The sequence below is a fragment of the Octopus bimaculoides genome, chromosome 29 (assembly GCF_046866305.1).
Source record: "Octopus bimaculoides isolate indiv1 chromosome 29, ASM4686630v1, whole genome shotgun sequence".
NCBI lineage: Eukaryota > Metazoa > Mollusca > Cephalopoda > Octopoda > Octopodidae > Octopus > Octopus bimaculoides.
In genome coordinates this window covers 9,033,647-9,051,049 of record NC_142956.1, presented here as the reverse complement: position 1 = coordinate 9,051,049, position 17,403 = coordinate 9,033,647, and the positions used below count along the sequence as shown (strand labels likewise).

At 41.6% G+C, this 17,403-nt stretch overlaps 1 protein-coding gene across 1 annotated transcript in view; it reads right to left on the bottom strand.

Moving 5' to 3' along the window:
* Positions 1–501: 501 nt before the first annotated feature.
* The window catches only part of LOC106883104 (uncharacterized), a 28,927-nt gene continuing 12,025 nt past the window's right edge, over positions 502–17,403 (bottom strand). Inside the window, exons 3-5 of the mRNA XM_089345364.1 lie at positions 6,191–6,256; positions 4,415–4,478; positions 502–3,201 (exon numbers count right to left, since the gene is read on the bottom strand). Of these exons, the coding sequence (XP_089201490.1) occupies positions 1,642–3,201; positions 4,415–4,478; positions 6,191–6,256 (1,690 nt within the window). The 3' untranslated portion in view covers positions 502–1,641. The remainder of the gene's footprint in view (positions 3,202–4,414; positions 4,479–6,190; positions 6,257–17,403) is intronic.

Genomic DNA, 17,403 nt, shown 5'->3' with positions numbered 1-17,403 from the left:
GCTTCTTTCAGTTTCTGTCTACCAAATCCACTCACAAATCTGTAGAAGATGCAAAAACAGCCTTTTGTGATTTCACCACCTCTTGCTCTCCAGAATTCTTTGCTACCAACATAAATAAGCTACCAATAAAATGGCAAAATTGTGTTGATAATTTAGGTGCATACTTTGATTAACTGCCTTGCTTTTTGTTGAGAGAAAGTAAAATAAACTTTCAGTTAAAAAATCAAGCATTTCATTCTCAATGACCTGATATATATATATATATATACATATATATATACATACATGCACACATAGACTCCATCCTAGTACTTGATATATATCAAGTACTAAGATGGGGCCTGTATTCATATACATATTATCAGCCACATACTTAACAATGATGGTCAGTGTATCTACTGGTAGGCTGTCATTTGGCATGGTGGAGAATACTCTCATAAAGCACTGGGTCTGTACGTATATATATATATATATATATATATAGGGAGAATTTACAAAAAAACAAGACGAAGACAGGTGTGTAAACAACAAACAGATGTATTAGTTTAATATATACATATATGTATGTATATATATTAATATGTGTGTGTGTGTGTGTGTGTATATATATATGTATGTATGTGTGTATGTATATTAATATACTTGTATATGTGAGTGTAGATATATATATATTTATATGCATACAGACCCCATCTTAGTACTTAATATATAGACCACGTCACAGAAATTGACACCTACAGTATTTCATCAGCCCCTGCAGAAAGGATAAAAAGTAAGATAAAGTCGACTTCGACAGGGCTGGAATTTGATTTCTAATATAGGAGCAAAGGGGGAAGGACCTGAGGGCTTTTAAATAGAAAAGGGACCCAATTGATTACTGATTACACAGAGCCCTAGAACTCCTTGTGGTAATTTTTCTTCGCTTTTAATTCATCAGTCAGTCAAATCTAAAGATGGATAGAATAAAAAGGATAAAGTGATGTTGGTGGAGCTGGGTTAAAATACAAAACAAACACACAAAGATGGATAACATGAACTAAACACCACAAGGTATTTTCTCCAAGGCTTTACTGATTTACCAGTAAAAATATTTATGTGAAGGGTGAGGATAAGATTTCAGTTAGATAAAGAGGTGCTGGAACTTGATGGAAAACAAGTGAACTGGGAGCATAACGAGGAAGCTTGTTTTATCAACCATGCTCCAAAGTACCCAGCTCCCCTAATCTTACCCCACTCCCGAAGGACAGGGGTAACAAAGATAAGTGGAGGAGGGGAGTGCCCGGGAGGGGATAAAATAGATGTCCCGCCGTCATTGCCACTGCCACCTCCATGTCCTGTTCGCTCTACACCCTCTGAGCTCGGAAAAAAAAACTTCCAACCCTAACCCACCATTAATCTATTCCCTACACTTTTGCACAGCCATCGACCTTGGCCAACACAACCACCACCACCACCACCATTACTATGGTCTTAACACCATAATCATCACCTATAACTATCATCATCATCATCATGGTCCTAATTGTTGTTACCTCCAACACCACCATCAAAACCATTAGCTACACTATGATCGCCACCACCACCATTGTTGACACCATCACTATCTCATCACCATCACTACCATCATTATCACCATCACCATCACCCGGACTGTCCGTCCTCCCTGTTCCGGAAGAACCCCTTCCCGGTTGTGCACTCCCGGACAGTAACGGTGACCTTGTTGGACGTGACGTCGGTGATGAACACTTGGTCAAGTAAGGGTTTGACATTGGGCGGCGGGCACCAGTAGGTTCTCCGCTCGGGGCCCGTCCCTCCTCCACCCACACCGCCCATCGTTGCGCCCCCGACCCCGCCGGCTCCACCGCCGCTGCCAGGGCCGCTCTTGTTTTCGGTGTCTGTGCCGTACTCCAGCCCATCGTAGCTGCCATCCCTCTCCCGCTCTCTGTCTCGATCGCGGTCTCTCTCTCGGTCCCGCGACACAAACGAGATCCGCTTGCCGGACTTCTCGGATCCGTGCCGACCGGATGAGGACATTGTGTCCTCGTGGCCGTCCTGCAGCTGACCGAGAACGGCCCGAGACTCTCCGCTGCCAACACCGCCACCGCCGCCCACGCCAGTGCACATGCCCCCACCGACACCCCCACCTGGGGCATTGCTGCCACCACCGGTAGCACCACCTCCACTGCCCCCTCCACCACCGCCGCCATCTTTGCTACACTTGTGGTGGTGGTGGTGGTGGTGGTGATGGCGGTGGTGCTCCTTCATGCTCTGCCCATTCACCGCTGATGCTGTCGTCATGGCCGCGGACGCGGAGGTGGGGCTGGCTGCGGTAGTCGACGAGGCGGATCCCGTCGACACCCCTGACGACGACCCCACGCCAACACCGGAGCCCTTGTCCTGCTTGCGCATCGTGTGGTGCGTTACATTTCCCGTGGATTTTATGACTGACGAGGGCCGGTTGGATGAGGAAGAGGAAGTCGAGGACAGAGACTTCGCGGAGGCATTTGACAAGGAAGAGGATGAGGTGGAGGTGGAAGAAGAGGTGACACCCAATGTGGTTCGGTTCTTTGGGGGTCTACCTGGGCCCCTCTTCACAGGAAGGTGGTGCACCTGAAGTGAAGAGCTGTGTGACCCACTTGGGTTCGCGTCCATTAATCCGCCACTTGATCTCTCACTGGTCTTACTGCTGCTGCGATGTGCCCCACCACATGCTCCCCCTCCACTACCAGATGTGTTGTTGCTATTACTACTACTGCTGCTGTTGTTGTTGTTGCTGCTGCCACTGCCTGTAGTCATTTTGTCGTCGAGTCCCTTGTGGGACGATGGCCGCTCCCTGTCTCTCTCCCTCTCCCGCTCTCTCTCCCTCTCTCGGTCCCGGTCCTTGCGGCCGACGTCCGGAGGAGGCGGAGGGGGAGGCGGAGGAGGGGGCACAGCCGGCGGGCCTCTGTAGGTGTCGCGGGGCCGGTATTTGCCCGACGCTGCAGCCTCATTGCATACACTGCTGGCACTGGTTGATGAGGACGAGGACGAACCAGTCGAGGAAGTCGTGTTGTTGTTGTTGTTGCTGCTGTTGTTGTTTGTGGTGGTTGTCGTGGTTGAGCCACACAGGCCCTGGTCGATGTGACTGACTGACTTCCGTCGGCAAGGAGGACTTTCCAGCTCCAGGTCCGAGCCATCTCCAGTGTCATCTGTTGCTGAATCCTACAAGTAAAGGGGAGAATATAAGACTTTGTTAGCATCAGAAGAATCTAGAGCTTATTCTATTTCATTTTTGTTTCTGGTCTGCAAGACACCTGATGTGAATTTGTGTTAGGAACAAATTTTGTTGTGTCTATGGAAAGAGTTTTACTGCCTTACGATAACACACTCACCAATTCAATTTCCACTCATCTATTTATTTATTCCAGAAAACTTTGTTATTGCTGTATTTGTGACTGTATCAATGGAGTTTGACTCTAAATAAATGAGTGGAAATTGAACTGGCCAGTGTGTTATATTAAGGCACTACAACTCTCCTCAGGCACAACAAGAATTTCAAGGTTACTCAAAGTTTTGCTGTAAACATTTTTGCCATACAAAAATAATTCACTGCAAAACATTTCATTTGAAGTGACCTCAACACATTTGTTTAATATGTGACATTGAATAAACACTTGATTATTTAATGTTTTTTTTATAACTGTTTATCATTCTGTTTATTTTCAAACATTTGAATAAAGATGCCTAATTTAATGTTTCTACAAAATCTTTCATCACTCTGTTTTATATTTTAAAATATTTGAATAGACTTGCTCATTTAATGCTTTTATAAAACTTTTCATCATTCATATTTTATATATATAATTTTTGGAATAGCATGTAAGTAACCACTTTACAGAAGGAAGTGGAGTCCTTTTTATCTGCAGAACTCCTCTTTGCATAAGATTAATATAAGAATAATGAAATACAAGGATTTAGGATATCAGGCTTTAATATCCTACATCCTCATGTTATATTATTTATATATATATATTTTGTGTAGGTAGTTATGGTAAATCCCAGCTGTTGCCTCTCTCTCTTTTCTATTTGTGCTGGTCCTGATCATTGTTTAAATATAAACAATTCATCGAAATGTAAAATTTGTATTATTTAATTTCTCTGTCTGAAGAATTTCCAACAGGAAATTCCTTACATGTCCACCTAACATTACAATTTTGTAACACCTATTAGCAAATGAAACATGTGTAATGGTGAATAAATAACAGCAAAAAATTTAAATTTCCTATGTTGTTTACACACACAACACTCACTGACCTACCCATGTGTTTGACAAGCAGAAAGAGGGCTGTTCAGGGAGAATTTGACTGTGATGAAGCTGACAGATGAAGACAGAAATAATAAAATAGGGAGGAGAGGAATGAGGGGGGATACTTACTTGTAGTTTTACTCGCTTGGGTCTTGGGCCTTTTTTGTGTGGGAGGACATCTTTGTCAGTCTGACTGTAATAGGGAAAAATAAGATATCTTTGGTTTAGTAAAGGACCACATACAAAAGTAAAGAAATGAGAAAGGGGAAGAGAGCAGGAGAGAGAGAGAGAGAGGGAGAGAGAGAAAACAATAGGGAAAGAGGGAAAGGAAAAGTAGAGTCATTATATATATATATATATCATCATTTAATGTCCATTGTCCATGCTGGCATGGGTTAGACAGTTTGACCAGCAAGCCGAGGGGCTGCACCAAACCCCAATCTGATTTGGTATGGCTTCTACAGCTGGATGCCCTTCCTAATGCCAACCACTCTGAGAGTGTAATGGGTCCTTTTACATGCCACTGGCACAGGTGCCAGTTGTGTGACACCAGTATCTGCCACGACTACAATTTCACTTTCCTTGATGGGTCTTTTTTTCAAGCATGGCATATTGTCAAAGGTCTCAGTCATTTGTCATTGACTCTATGAGGCCCAATATTTAAAGGGTGCTTTTTATGTGCCACCAGCACAAGTGTCAGTGTGTGATACCAACAATGGCCACGACTGCAATTTCACTTGGCCTGACAGATCTTCTCAAGCATGGCATATTGCCAAAGGCCTCGGTCATTAGTTCATTGTCTCCATAAGATCATGCTTCACCACATATATAATAGTATGTAAGATGTGCATTTTTATTTCTAAATGTGTAGCAGGAATATTTAGTAATAAAAACCCAGGTCACTATATCTAATGTAAAATAACTATACAACTCAAGAATACAATTCCAATTCCCTTGACTATTAGCAACGGCATCAAAAAATCTGACCATTCAAAACTTTATGTGGAACTGGATCTAACAACAATTTCATCTTTGATAACAAACATAGGTGTAGGCATGGGTGTGCGGTGAGAAGCTTGCTTCCCAAGTATATGGTTCTGGTTTGTGTGTGTGAGTGTATCTGTATATCTTTCAGCATTTAGACAATGCAACAGAGACTTTAAAAAGTGACTTTTACTTTGAAAAGAAGGGGAGGAGAAAAAGTTGTTGGGAGAGAGAGAACTAGAGTGAGAGAGATATATAGATAGATAGACAGGTAGTGTGGTCATCATAGTAACAAACAAGTTTTGATTAAAAACATGGAAATTTTAAGTGGAAATCTATCAACACAACATAACTTCAAAAAAAAAAAAAAAAGGCTTTCACTATACAACAATATAGGGTTATTCTTTTGGGTATGTGTATTTCTGCATGCCTTTCAACATACACACACAACATACAGGCATATATATATACAATGTATATATTTGGGCATTTAATATAAAAATTCAAATTTTCAAATCTATGTTCCAAAATTTTGGCCATGACTGTAGATGTTGAAAAAACAACTTTCATTGTTGAGAGAGAGAGAGAGAATAAAAATTTGTTTGAAGTAACAAAAAAACATGCTGTTGTTGAGCAAATCAATGTGGTCATTGTAGTAGGCTTCTGTAGAAGAAGCTATTTCATTCTGACTGGGTCATTACTCGGCAGCATAGTGACAGTTACAGACTAGTAAATATTATAGAGCCCAGGTTATTGATAGCAATACTGATAATAGGATAGTAATGGTGGTGCTGGTTGTGGTAGCGATTACAGTGCTTGGAGCAGTACTAAGAGTAATATGTGTGGTGGTGATGGTCATGTTAGTGGTGATAATAGTGCTTGCAGCAGTAGTAGTTGTTGTAGCTAAAGTGTTTACATTACCTGCTTTTAAATGCTTCTATTAATCGCAAATCCAATATATTTTCTTCTGGTTCCCAGGTGTTATATCTGAAATAGTAATAACAGCAATGATAATAATTGTACTCAATAATAATAATAACAACAACAACAAGAGCACTCAGAAAGCTCAAACTTCCATCAAGGCAACACCAATGACTCCCCAACGATTAACCAAAGATGATTTTCAAAATGAGAACATCTGAAATAAACTCAGCTGTTTTCACAAATTAGAATACTAAAAATGAACCCAACCGCTCTCAAAAATTAAGTAACAAAACTGGAAAAATAATCCAGAATCCTAGTCCAGTACCTGATTGATCCCAATGGTAGTCATGGAATGTGAAGGTGGGTGTGCGGGCTCTGTTTGTAATGCTGTGTGTGTGTTGTCTGCAGTGGGAACAGGGACAGTTTTCTCTACGAAGGCCATGGTAAGTCTATCTGCTGATATATAGTGTTTTTACGACCATTAAGGTCTATAGTGAAAAATTAATCCATGCATGAGAGAAAACAGAAAGGACCTGCATACAGTGCTGTTAATGGAGGTTTAACAACATAGTTGCACACAAAAATGTGAGTCCAAGAAGTAAAGCTTCCTTCAAGGCAGAGGTAAGAGGTTTTAAAGAGGAATGATATATTCAAAATTGGTAAAACTAAAAATTGTCAAGGATAAATTAAATTTATTATTGTTACTGAATATGTTAGAGTTATTTAATTACTGAATGGTTTTGCTACCGTTTGTTTATGTAGCTTGATTTCTTTATCCATCAGTTTCTACTAAAATAGAGACACAAGTAAAATTAATAATACAGAAACGAAAATAAAACTTTGGAAACAGCAACACTGCCATAACTTACGTGGAAACCACGAGTGTGCTTTCAAGGGAGATAATCAGAGAAAGACTTGAAAGTCAACGTAAGATCATAATACTTCATGTGAAGTAAAGTAAATATAGCAAATAATCCAGAATCCTTGTGAAGAACCAGATCGATCAAAAAATCTAATCAGTTCGTGCCAGTTACGAGGTTAAACATCCCTGAAAGTTTCATCTGAATCCATCCAGCAATTCTTGATATATCTTGTCCATGGACAAACAAACAAACACAACTGAAGACACTACCTCCGCCAAGGCGGAGACAATAACAACAACAACAATAATAATAATAATGATCCTTTCTACTAAGGGTACAAGGCCTGAAATTTTGGGGAAGGACACTAGTCAATTACATTGACCCCAGTATTTCACTGGTACTTAATTCATTAACCCCAAAAGGATGAAAGGCAAAGTTAACCTCCGTGGAATTTGAAATCAGAACACAGAACAGGCGAAATACCACTAAGTATTTTGTCTGGTGTGCTAACAATTCTGCCAGCTCACCACCATAATAATGATGATGATGATGATGATGATGATGGATCAAATATGAAAAATAAAAAGACCTATATAACAAAACAATACCACCTTAAAGAATAAAGAAGATACCTGAGAGGTAAAAGAAAAAAAATTAAGCGGGGTATAGCAGCAGAAACTTGCTACATACAGCAGAACAAAAAAATGTGAACGCTTCCTGTTGGAAGATACAGAATTTACAATATACATGGAAAGTTAAACAAAAAAATAAACAACCACATCAATATGATGATGATGATGATGATGATCAATAGTTGACATGCCAACAACATCAGAGATTCAGTCATACTGGGAAAGAATATGGAGCAAACAAGAAAAACACAACATAAATGTTCAGTGGATAAATAAGGAAAAGGATAGGAAGAGCAAAATAGCACCACAGGTATGGCCCACCACCAGAAACCAAGAGAAAGCAGACACTGAGGAGGACCAGTAACTGGAAAACTCAAGGGACACACAAGGTCCTCAACTTCTGGTTGAAACACCTTACCAGTACCCATACTCACATAGCAGCAGCATTTAATTTAATAATAAGCAAGCCAGAATGAACACCAAACTGGATGCTGGAAGGACAAACTACCCTAATTCCCAAAAACAAAGACACCAGGCCAACAACCTACAAAATCCTCACATCAGTCATCCATAACCAGCTTATTAATACACCTGGAAAACATGTTACCAAAAGAACAAAAGGGGGGCCAGAAAGGGATGTATGGTTGTAAGGAGCAGCTTTTGGTAAATCGAATCCTTGTAGAGGATTGTAAGAGAAAGACAAACCTCAACAAGACTTGAATTGATTACCAGAAAGCATTTGACAATGTTCAACACTCATGGATACTGGAATCTTTTCACACAAGGAGCTCTAACACTACTAAAATATATCAACCATGCAATAGTAAACTGTAAAACCAGTATAACGCTGAATAATGAATCACAAGTCATTAAAACCTGCTCTATACCCATAAGAAGAGGGATTTTCTAAGGAGGCTTACTGTCATCACAGCTTCTCTGCCTTGCTCTGACCTCAGCTTGTTAAATGAAACCATCATGGGTTACAGATGCTATGGACAAACAATAAATCATCTATACAAGGATAATTTAGAAATTTTCACTGGTCCCAAGTCAATCATCATCATTATCATTTAACATCCATTTTCCATGCTGGCATGGGTTGGACAGTTTAAGAGGAGCTGGCTACATAGAAGACTACATCAGGCTACTGTGTCTCTTTTGGCAAGATCTTCCTAACACCAATCACTTTGCAGAATGGACTGAGTGCTTTTTACATGGCACCAGCACTGGCAGGGGTCATCAAGTAACTTGCAAGACAAAGATCCTTTTGAGGTGTGTGTGTGTGGGGGGGGGGGGCATTGGAGTAGATGGCCTAGTGTCGATGGGTATGAATAAGTAAAACTGTATAAAAAATACCTTGCAACGTAGTTACATAAACACAAGCAATAGTTAGTGCATTCTGGGTAGCCGAGCATGGTGGCTTGCTGGGGGCATGTTTTTGCAGACCAAGCTGTGATGACACTAACCTGTGTTATCACATATCAATCCATGTTATCCTGGATCATTGACAAATGAGTAACATATTCATCTAACTCAGTGGTTCTCATATAAGATTTTGGTAGTGTCCATGCGAGCAAAATACTAAATTGGGGACCTGCAGTAGTATATTAAGGGTCCATGTACTACTGGATCCTCTCTTTGATCACACTATTTTCACGGATTCCCATGACTCTCTGTTGCCATCCAATGCCATTATTATGAAACTGAATTGAGAGCTTGAGTCATAATGGATCTTTCATTAGCTGATTACACAACCACGGACACCACCCCTATGGATGCATTGCAGTTACTCTTTTGATAAGGCTTGGTGATCCTCTCCGTTGATCTTCTAGGATTCTTCTGCTCAGCATCAATGTAAAAAGCACTGTTGGCCCAGTTGAGCTCTTCTGTTACCTCTTCACCATGCTGCAGTCCCATAACATTGCTGTATCCTTGGAAGGGTGGCTGAACGGGTGCTATGCCTTGCCAAAGGGCACCCATATCTATGCAGGGCAGCCATCACACCATGAGGTATTTTCAAAATACCCACATACTGGCTCCTACACCAAATCTGTAATTTGCTGCAGACACAGCTGGGTTCAGTCTCAGTAAGTGGCCCCTTGAACAATTGTCTTCTACTATAGCTCTAGGTTGACCAAAGGTTTGTGAGTGGATTTGGTAGACTGAAATCAAAAAGAAGCTTGCCATATGTGTGGGTGTGTGTGTGCTTCAAGCCTTTGAAGCCATTTGGCTTGAAAAACAGTTAAGGGTTAAAATTAAGGACAGGAGGTCCCTATAAGATTTAGTTGTTAAAATTTATACACAACAAATTGGTTATACTTCAACAATACACAAAATATTTTAACAATTTTTTAATATAAATTCTAATAATATTTAATTATAAAAATATCATAGAGAACCACTGAGGAAGGACATTGAGTTGTAAAACAATGCCTTAGTAACATGTTCATCTAACTCAGTGGTCCTCAACCGGGGTCCATATAAGATTTAGGTGGGATCCACGCAAGAAAATTACCAAATTGGAGGCCTGCAGTAGTATATTAAGGATCCATGAAAACAATTTGCTTTAGATGTATTTATTGCAAGAAACAGCTCGGTCCATTTCTCTAATGTTTTACATAGGCGCAGGAGTGGCTGTGTGGTAAGTAGCTTACTTACCAACCACATGGTTCCAGGTTCAGTCCCACTGCGTGGCACCTTGGGCAAGTGTCTTCTACTATAGCCTCGGGCCGACCAAAGCCTTGTGAGTGGATTTGGTATACGGAAACTGAAAGAAGCCCATCGTATATATGTATGTATGTATGTATATATATATATATATATATATATATATATATATATATATATACATATATCATCATCATCATCATCATCATCGTTTAACGTCCGCTTTCCATGCTAGCATGGGTTGGACGATTTGACTGAGGACTGGTGAAACCGGATGGCAACACCAGGCTCCAGTCTAATTTGGCAGAGTTTCTACAGCTGGATGCCCTTCCTAACGCCAACCACTTAGTGAGTGTAGTGGGTGCTTTTACGTGTCACCCGCACGAAAACGGCCACGCTCGAAATGGTGTCTTTTATGTGCCACCCGCACAAGCCAGTCCAGGGGCACTGGCAACGATCTCGCTCGAAAATCCTACGGGAGCCAGTCAGGCGGTACTGGCAACGGCCACGCTCAAAATGGTGCATCTCATGTGCCACCCGCACAAGAACCAGTCCAGGGGCACTGGCAACGATCTTACTTGGCTTGCCGGGTCTTCTCACGCACAGCACATTTCCAAAGGTCTCGGTCAGTAGTCATCGCCTCGGTGAGGCCCAATGTACGAAGGTCTTGCCTCACCACCTCAGCCCAGGTCTTCCTGGGCCTACCTCTTCCACGGGTTCCCTCAACTGTTAGGGTGTGGCACTTTTTCACGCAGCTATCCTCATCCATTCTCACCACATGTCCATACCAGCGCAATCGTCTCTCTTGCACGCCACAACTGATGCTTCTAATGTTCAGCTTTTCTCTCAAGATACTTACACTCTGACGGGTATTCACATTGACATTACACATCCAACGGAGCAGACTGGCTTCATTCCTTGCGAGCTTACGTATGTCCTCAGCAGTTACAGCCCATGTTTCACTGCCATGTAGCATGGCTGTTCGTACGCATGCGTCATACAGTCTGCCTTTTACTCTGAGTGAGAGTCCCTTTGTCGCCAGCAGGGGTAAGAGCTCTCTAAACTTTGCCCAGGCTATTCTTATTCTAGCAGCTACACTTTCAGCGCACCCACCCCCACTACTAACTTGGTCGCCCAGATAGCGGAAGCTATCGACTACCTCTAGTTTTTCACCCTGGAATGAGATAGAAGTTGTTTCCTGTTTGTTTACAGTCTTTATTGCACCTGAACATCTGCCACAAACAAAAACTAACTTGCTAGTTAACCTGCCTTTGATGTTGCTGCACCTCTTATGTGTCCATAGCTTGCACCGGGTACATCTTATAGAGTTACTACCTACTCCTTTTCTACATACTGAGCAGGGCCATCTACCTGAAGGGGTTTGTGTTTTATCTACCTTCCTACTTATTAGGATTTTGGTTTTAGCTAGGTTGACTCTAAGGCCCTTCAGTTCTAGACCTTGCTTCCACACCTGAAACTTCTCCTCTAGTTCTGATAGTGACTCCGCAATTAGGGCAAGGTCATCAGCATAGAGGAGCTCCCAGGGGCAACCTGTCTTGAACTCCTCTGTGATTGCCTGGAGGACTATGATAAATAAGAGGGGGCTGAGGACGGAACCTTGGTGGACCCCTACCTCTACCCGGAATTCATTGCTGTACTCATTTCCAACCCTCACCTTACTGGCAGCATCTCTGTACATGGCTCGCACAGCTCTCACTAACCATTCTTCTATCCCAAGTTTCCTCATTGACCACCAGATAAGGGATCGGGGGACCCTGTCAAAGGCTTTCTCCATGTCAACGAAAGCCAGGTACAGAGGTTTATCCTTAGCTAGGTATTTCTCCTGCAACTGTCTCACTAGAAATAAGGCATCAGTAGTGCTTTTACCTGGCACGAACCCAAACTGCATCTCATCTAAATTGATTCACTCCCTAATTAGTTAGGCTATGACCCTCTCTGTAACTTTCATAACCTGATCTAACAGCTTGATGCCTCTGTAATTATTTGTATCTAAAGCGTCACCTTTACCTTTGTAGCAGTTGACTATGATGCTGCTACACCAGTCATTGGGTATGACTCCTTCGTGTATCACCTGGTTCGTAATACGGGTGACTAGGCTATAGCCAACACTGCCAGATATTTTGAGCATCTCTGCAGTGATTCCTGATGGGCCGGGGGCTTTCCCGGTCTTCATACTCTTAATTGCTTTATCTACCCTGGTACTATCAACTCGGATAGCTGGTCCCTCTATTGGGTCGACATACGGCAGGCTCTCTTTCTCCCATTCATTCTCTTTATTAAGCAATCTATCGTAGTGGCATCTCCAGACCTCTTTCTTTGCATCCTCATTTAATGCAAGCGTACCATCATCCATGCGAACACATTTCTCTCCTACAACATCACTATTCTCTCTCCTACACTGTCTTGCAACACGAAATACCTCGAATCTTTGGTCCTCACGGCGCAGAACATTGGCAAATCTTTCCTTATCTGCTTCCCCTCTGGCTAAATAAACCTGTCGCCTAGCCTCCCTTCTGGCACATATATATATATATATATGTATGTATGTATGTTTGTGTGTCTGGGTTTGTCCCCCCACCATCGCTTGACAACCGATGCTGGTATGTTTACGCCCCCGTAACTTAGCGGTTCGGCAAAAGCGACCAATAGAATAAGTACTAGGCTTACAAAGAATAAGACCTGGAGTCGATTTTCTCGACTAAAGGTGGTGCTCCAGCATGGCCGCAGTCAAATGACTGAAGCAAGTAAAAGAGTATAGTTCAAGCTATACAAATAGTTCGAATGAGTAACAAACTACAAATTTTGAAAGTATCTGCAAAATTAGTTTTTAAACATCAAATAGCTACGGGGGTCCACCAGAATAAAATAGTAAACAAAGGGCGTCCAAGCAAGCAAAATAGCATATGGTAGTATTTTAAAGGGGCATAAAAATACTTAGCTTTAGCAGGATTTATTGCAAGAAACAGATAGGTTTCTTGCTTTAATGTCTTATAGAGTTCAACCTACACAAAGGAATGTGCGATAAATGAAATAAGAATTTCAAAAAGTTTTTAGACACTGAATGGCTATGGGGGTCCCCCTGAGTAAAAGGGTAAAGGGTAAAGACCCCCTTCGGTCATGAATGACCATGAGATTGCACCCAGAAAGTTGTCCATGCATACTAGACTTCCCTCTCCATGCCCTTAAATGTATTAGGTTGTTTCACATGAAATGTCGTATTTGAAAGGTAACAATAAAATGTTTCAGAAGTGTTAGAGAACTGATTTATTTGATCAAAGTATGATCCTTGTTCATTTATGAAGTTTACCCAACGTTTCTCTGTGTCATATATTCCATCTTAAAAAGAAAATTCGTCTTTTGCTGTGATAAACTGTCCGAATGCTTCAATTACCTCTTCTCTACTTTAGAATGTTTTATTGCTTATGAAAAGCTCAAAATGCTTAAATAAGTGATGATTAGTAACAGAGATATCAGGGGAATAGGGAGGATGTTGCAAAATCTCATAATTTAGGCTTTGCAACTTTTGGACCGTAGCTTGAGGAGTGTGAGGACACGCATTGTCGTGGAGCAAAATTGGGCCATCTCTATTCACTAGTCTGGGTTGCTTCTTTTTCAAATTCTCTTGCATACAATCAATTTCCTGGCAATACAATGTTACTGTTACAGTTTTAACTTGTTGCAAAAATGAATAATGAATAACTCCCTTCACAGACCACTAACTTTTTAGGGTGCAGTGGTGCGTTTGGGTAGTGTTTAGGTGACTCTCCTGCATCTAATCACTGTCCTGTTCTCCTGCAGTTGTCAAAGAGCATCCATTTCTAATCACAAGTAATGATTTGATCCAAAAATGGTCTTCTTCCAGTCGAGAAACCAATAAGGAGCACACTTCAAGGCGTCTGTTTTTTTTAATCTCGTTCAGTTGATGTGGAACAAACTTATCCGTCTTCTTGACTTTTCCAGTTTTTTTACAGGTGTCCAAAAACAGTTGTGCAAGATGTTTGGAGCTATGATGAAAGTCTTTGAATCTTTGTTCTTGGACTTTGTTCAACCAAAGCAGTTAATCAATCATGCCAAATAACTGATTTTGGCCTACCCCTTGGTTTATTTTCAAGGCTATCCTCTCCTGAACGAGAGCTTTGGAACCATCTCTGAACAGTTCTGATGTCAACAAAACCGTTACCAAAAGCCTGCTTGATATTCTGTAGAGCTTCTGCAGCAGAGTGACCCAGTTTGTACTCATATGAGAAAATCACTCAACATAGTTTGGTTGTTATCATTATCATAAGGTCTGTGGGTACGAATTTTGTAAACCAATATTTTTGGGAAAGAAAAAGATTCAAGATTAAATGCAAGGGTATACATAATACAGTTTTTAGATGACTGAAATAACAAGTAATTAAAAATGCACCATTTCATGTGAAACAACCTAATACATGGGGTAGAGGGTAAAGTACCCCTTTGGTCATGAATGACTATGGGATTGCACCCAGAAAGTTACCCTCTGATGCACAAGTTCGGGCAATGTTGTTTATGGAAGACCAGCAGTTGCCCATCATACCAGTCTCCCCTCTCCACACCACTGATGTTATCCAAGGTAAATGCAAAGGGGCCGATACAGCTTGGTACCAGTGACATCGCAACTCATTTCTACAGCTGAGTGAACTGGAATAACATGAAATAAAGTGTCTTGCTCAAGAACATAACACACAACCTGGTCTGGGAATCAAACTCACAACCTCATGATTGCAAAGCCCAATGCTCTAACCACTGAGCCCAAATAATAATCATAGGTGAAAAAAAAAATAGTTGGAAAACACTGATCTAACCTATGCTGTTGTTGTTGTTGGCACTCCGTTGCTTACAACGTCGAGGATTTCTGTTGATCCAATCAACAGAACAGCCTGCTCATGAAATCAACGTGCAAGTGGCTGAGCACTCCACAGACACGTGTACCCTTAACGTAGTTCTCGGAGATATTCAGCGTGACACAGTGTGACAAGACTGGCCCTTTGAAATACAGGTACAACAGAAACAGGAAGGAAGAGTGAGAGAAAGTTGTGGTGAAAGAGTACAGCAGGGTTCGCCACCATCTCCTGCCGGAGCCTCGTGGAGCTTTTAGGTGTTTTTGCTCAATAAACACTCACAAAGCCCGGTCTGGGAATCGAAACCGTGATCCTATGACTGCGAGTCTGCTGCCCTAACCACTGGGCCATTGCGCCTCCACTAACCTATGCTAGCATGGATAAAAAGACATAATCACAAGCGAAAATATATGTTGCTTACAGAGAATTAAATTAGACACCATAAATAACCAATATGCATCACCAGTTTTTAACATAGTTAAGTTTTGGCTTAAAGGCTATAGCTATATAATTATATTACACTGTGTAATATGACTTTTGTCGTATGAAAAATGGCTTCAAACTTCCTTCAAACTTTACTTGTGTTGTGATATTTATTCAAACCTCAAAGAATCCCTCTTAACATATGATCATGATGCTCTCCCACTACTCTTGACCATGATCAAGGATGTACATATTGTCAGCCACTAAGGGACATACTCAAGTGGTTAAAGTCAAGCAACTGACAAGTAAACAAGTAAACAAGTGCTGGGTTGCTGAAGCAGAAATATCGTTATAGCAAATATCCTGCTCAACACCACAGATTTGCTTGTTGTCTTTGGTCAGTCAGTGTTATTTCCTACTTGCTTCTATCTAGAAATCAAAAGAAATTACTACTATTTCCTTCAGAGTATTTTAAAGGGCAAGCCTTGTCACACTATATGTCATGCTGAATCTCCTTAAGAACTATGTTAAGGGTACATGTGTCTGTGGAGTGCTCAGCCACTTGCACGTTAATTTCACGAGCAAGCTGTTCCATTGATTGTATCAGCTGGGACCCTCGTCATCAGAGCTGACGAAGTGCTCCTACCTAGTGGGTGGCCTAATTAGAGCTGATTTTAGCAGACTGGACTGCAATGACGCCAATAAACAAGATGGAAAGGAAGTACAGACCATCACATTACACCATGTACAAATGAGTACTGCATGTCAGGAGTATACAATATTTGTGAGAGTACAGAAACAGAGTGAATGTCCAGACTGACGTATTCCACTGTGTCAGATCAATAGTGAAGTCTGTCATGGATGCTATTGGTAAAATGGAATCCAAAACAACTTGTTGCTTAGGTTGCCAGTGACTAAACTGGCACCCACACTTGGCTTACCTAGCAAGGAGGATTGCTAGAAACCCAGTAGGACTAAACACAAATTATATACACAGGCACAGGAGTGGCTGTGTGGTAAGTAGCTTGCTTACCAGCCACATGGTTCCGGGTTCAGTCCCACTGTGTGGCACCTTGGGTAAGTGTCTTCTACTATAGCCTCGGACCAACCAAAGCCTTGTGAGTGGATTTGGTAGACGGAAACTGAAAGAAGCCCATCGTATGTGTGTGTATATATATATATGTTTCTGTGTCTGTGTTTGTCCACCCAACATCACTTGACAACCGATGCTGGTGTGTTTACATCCCCTTGCTTCCTAACCAAATGGTTCCGGGTTCAGTCCTACTGTGTGGCACCTTGGGCAAGTGTCTTCTACTATAGCCTCGAGCCAACCAAAGCCTTGTGAGTGGATTTGGTAGATGGAAACTGAAAGAAGCCCGTCATATATGTACATATACATATATATATAAGTATATGTGTGTTTGTCCCCACCACCTCACCATCGCTTGGCACCCGATGTTAGGTGTATTTACATCCCCGTAACTTAGCGGCTCAGCAAAAGAGATTGACAGAATAAGTATTAGGCTTACAAAGAATAAGTCCTGGGGTCGATTTGCTCGACTAAAAGCGGTGCTCCAGCATGGCCGCAGTCAATTGACTGAAACAAGTAAAAGAATAAAAGAATGTATACACACACACACATACATATTTAAAAGGGTAAAGACCCCCTTCAGTCATGACTGACCATGGGACTGCACCTAGGAAGTTCTCCTCTGACACATAAGTCCAGGCAAGGTTGTTTA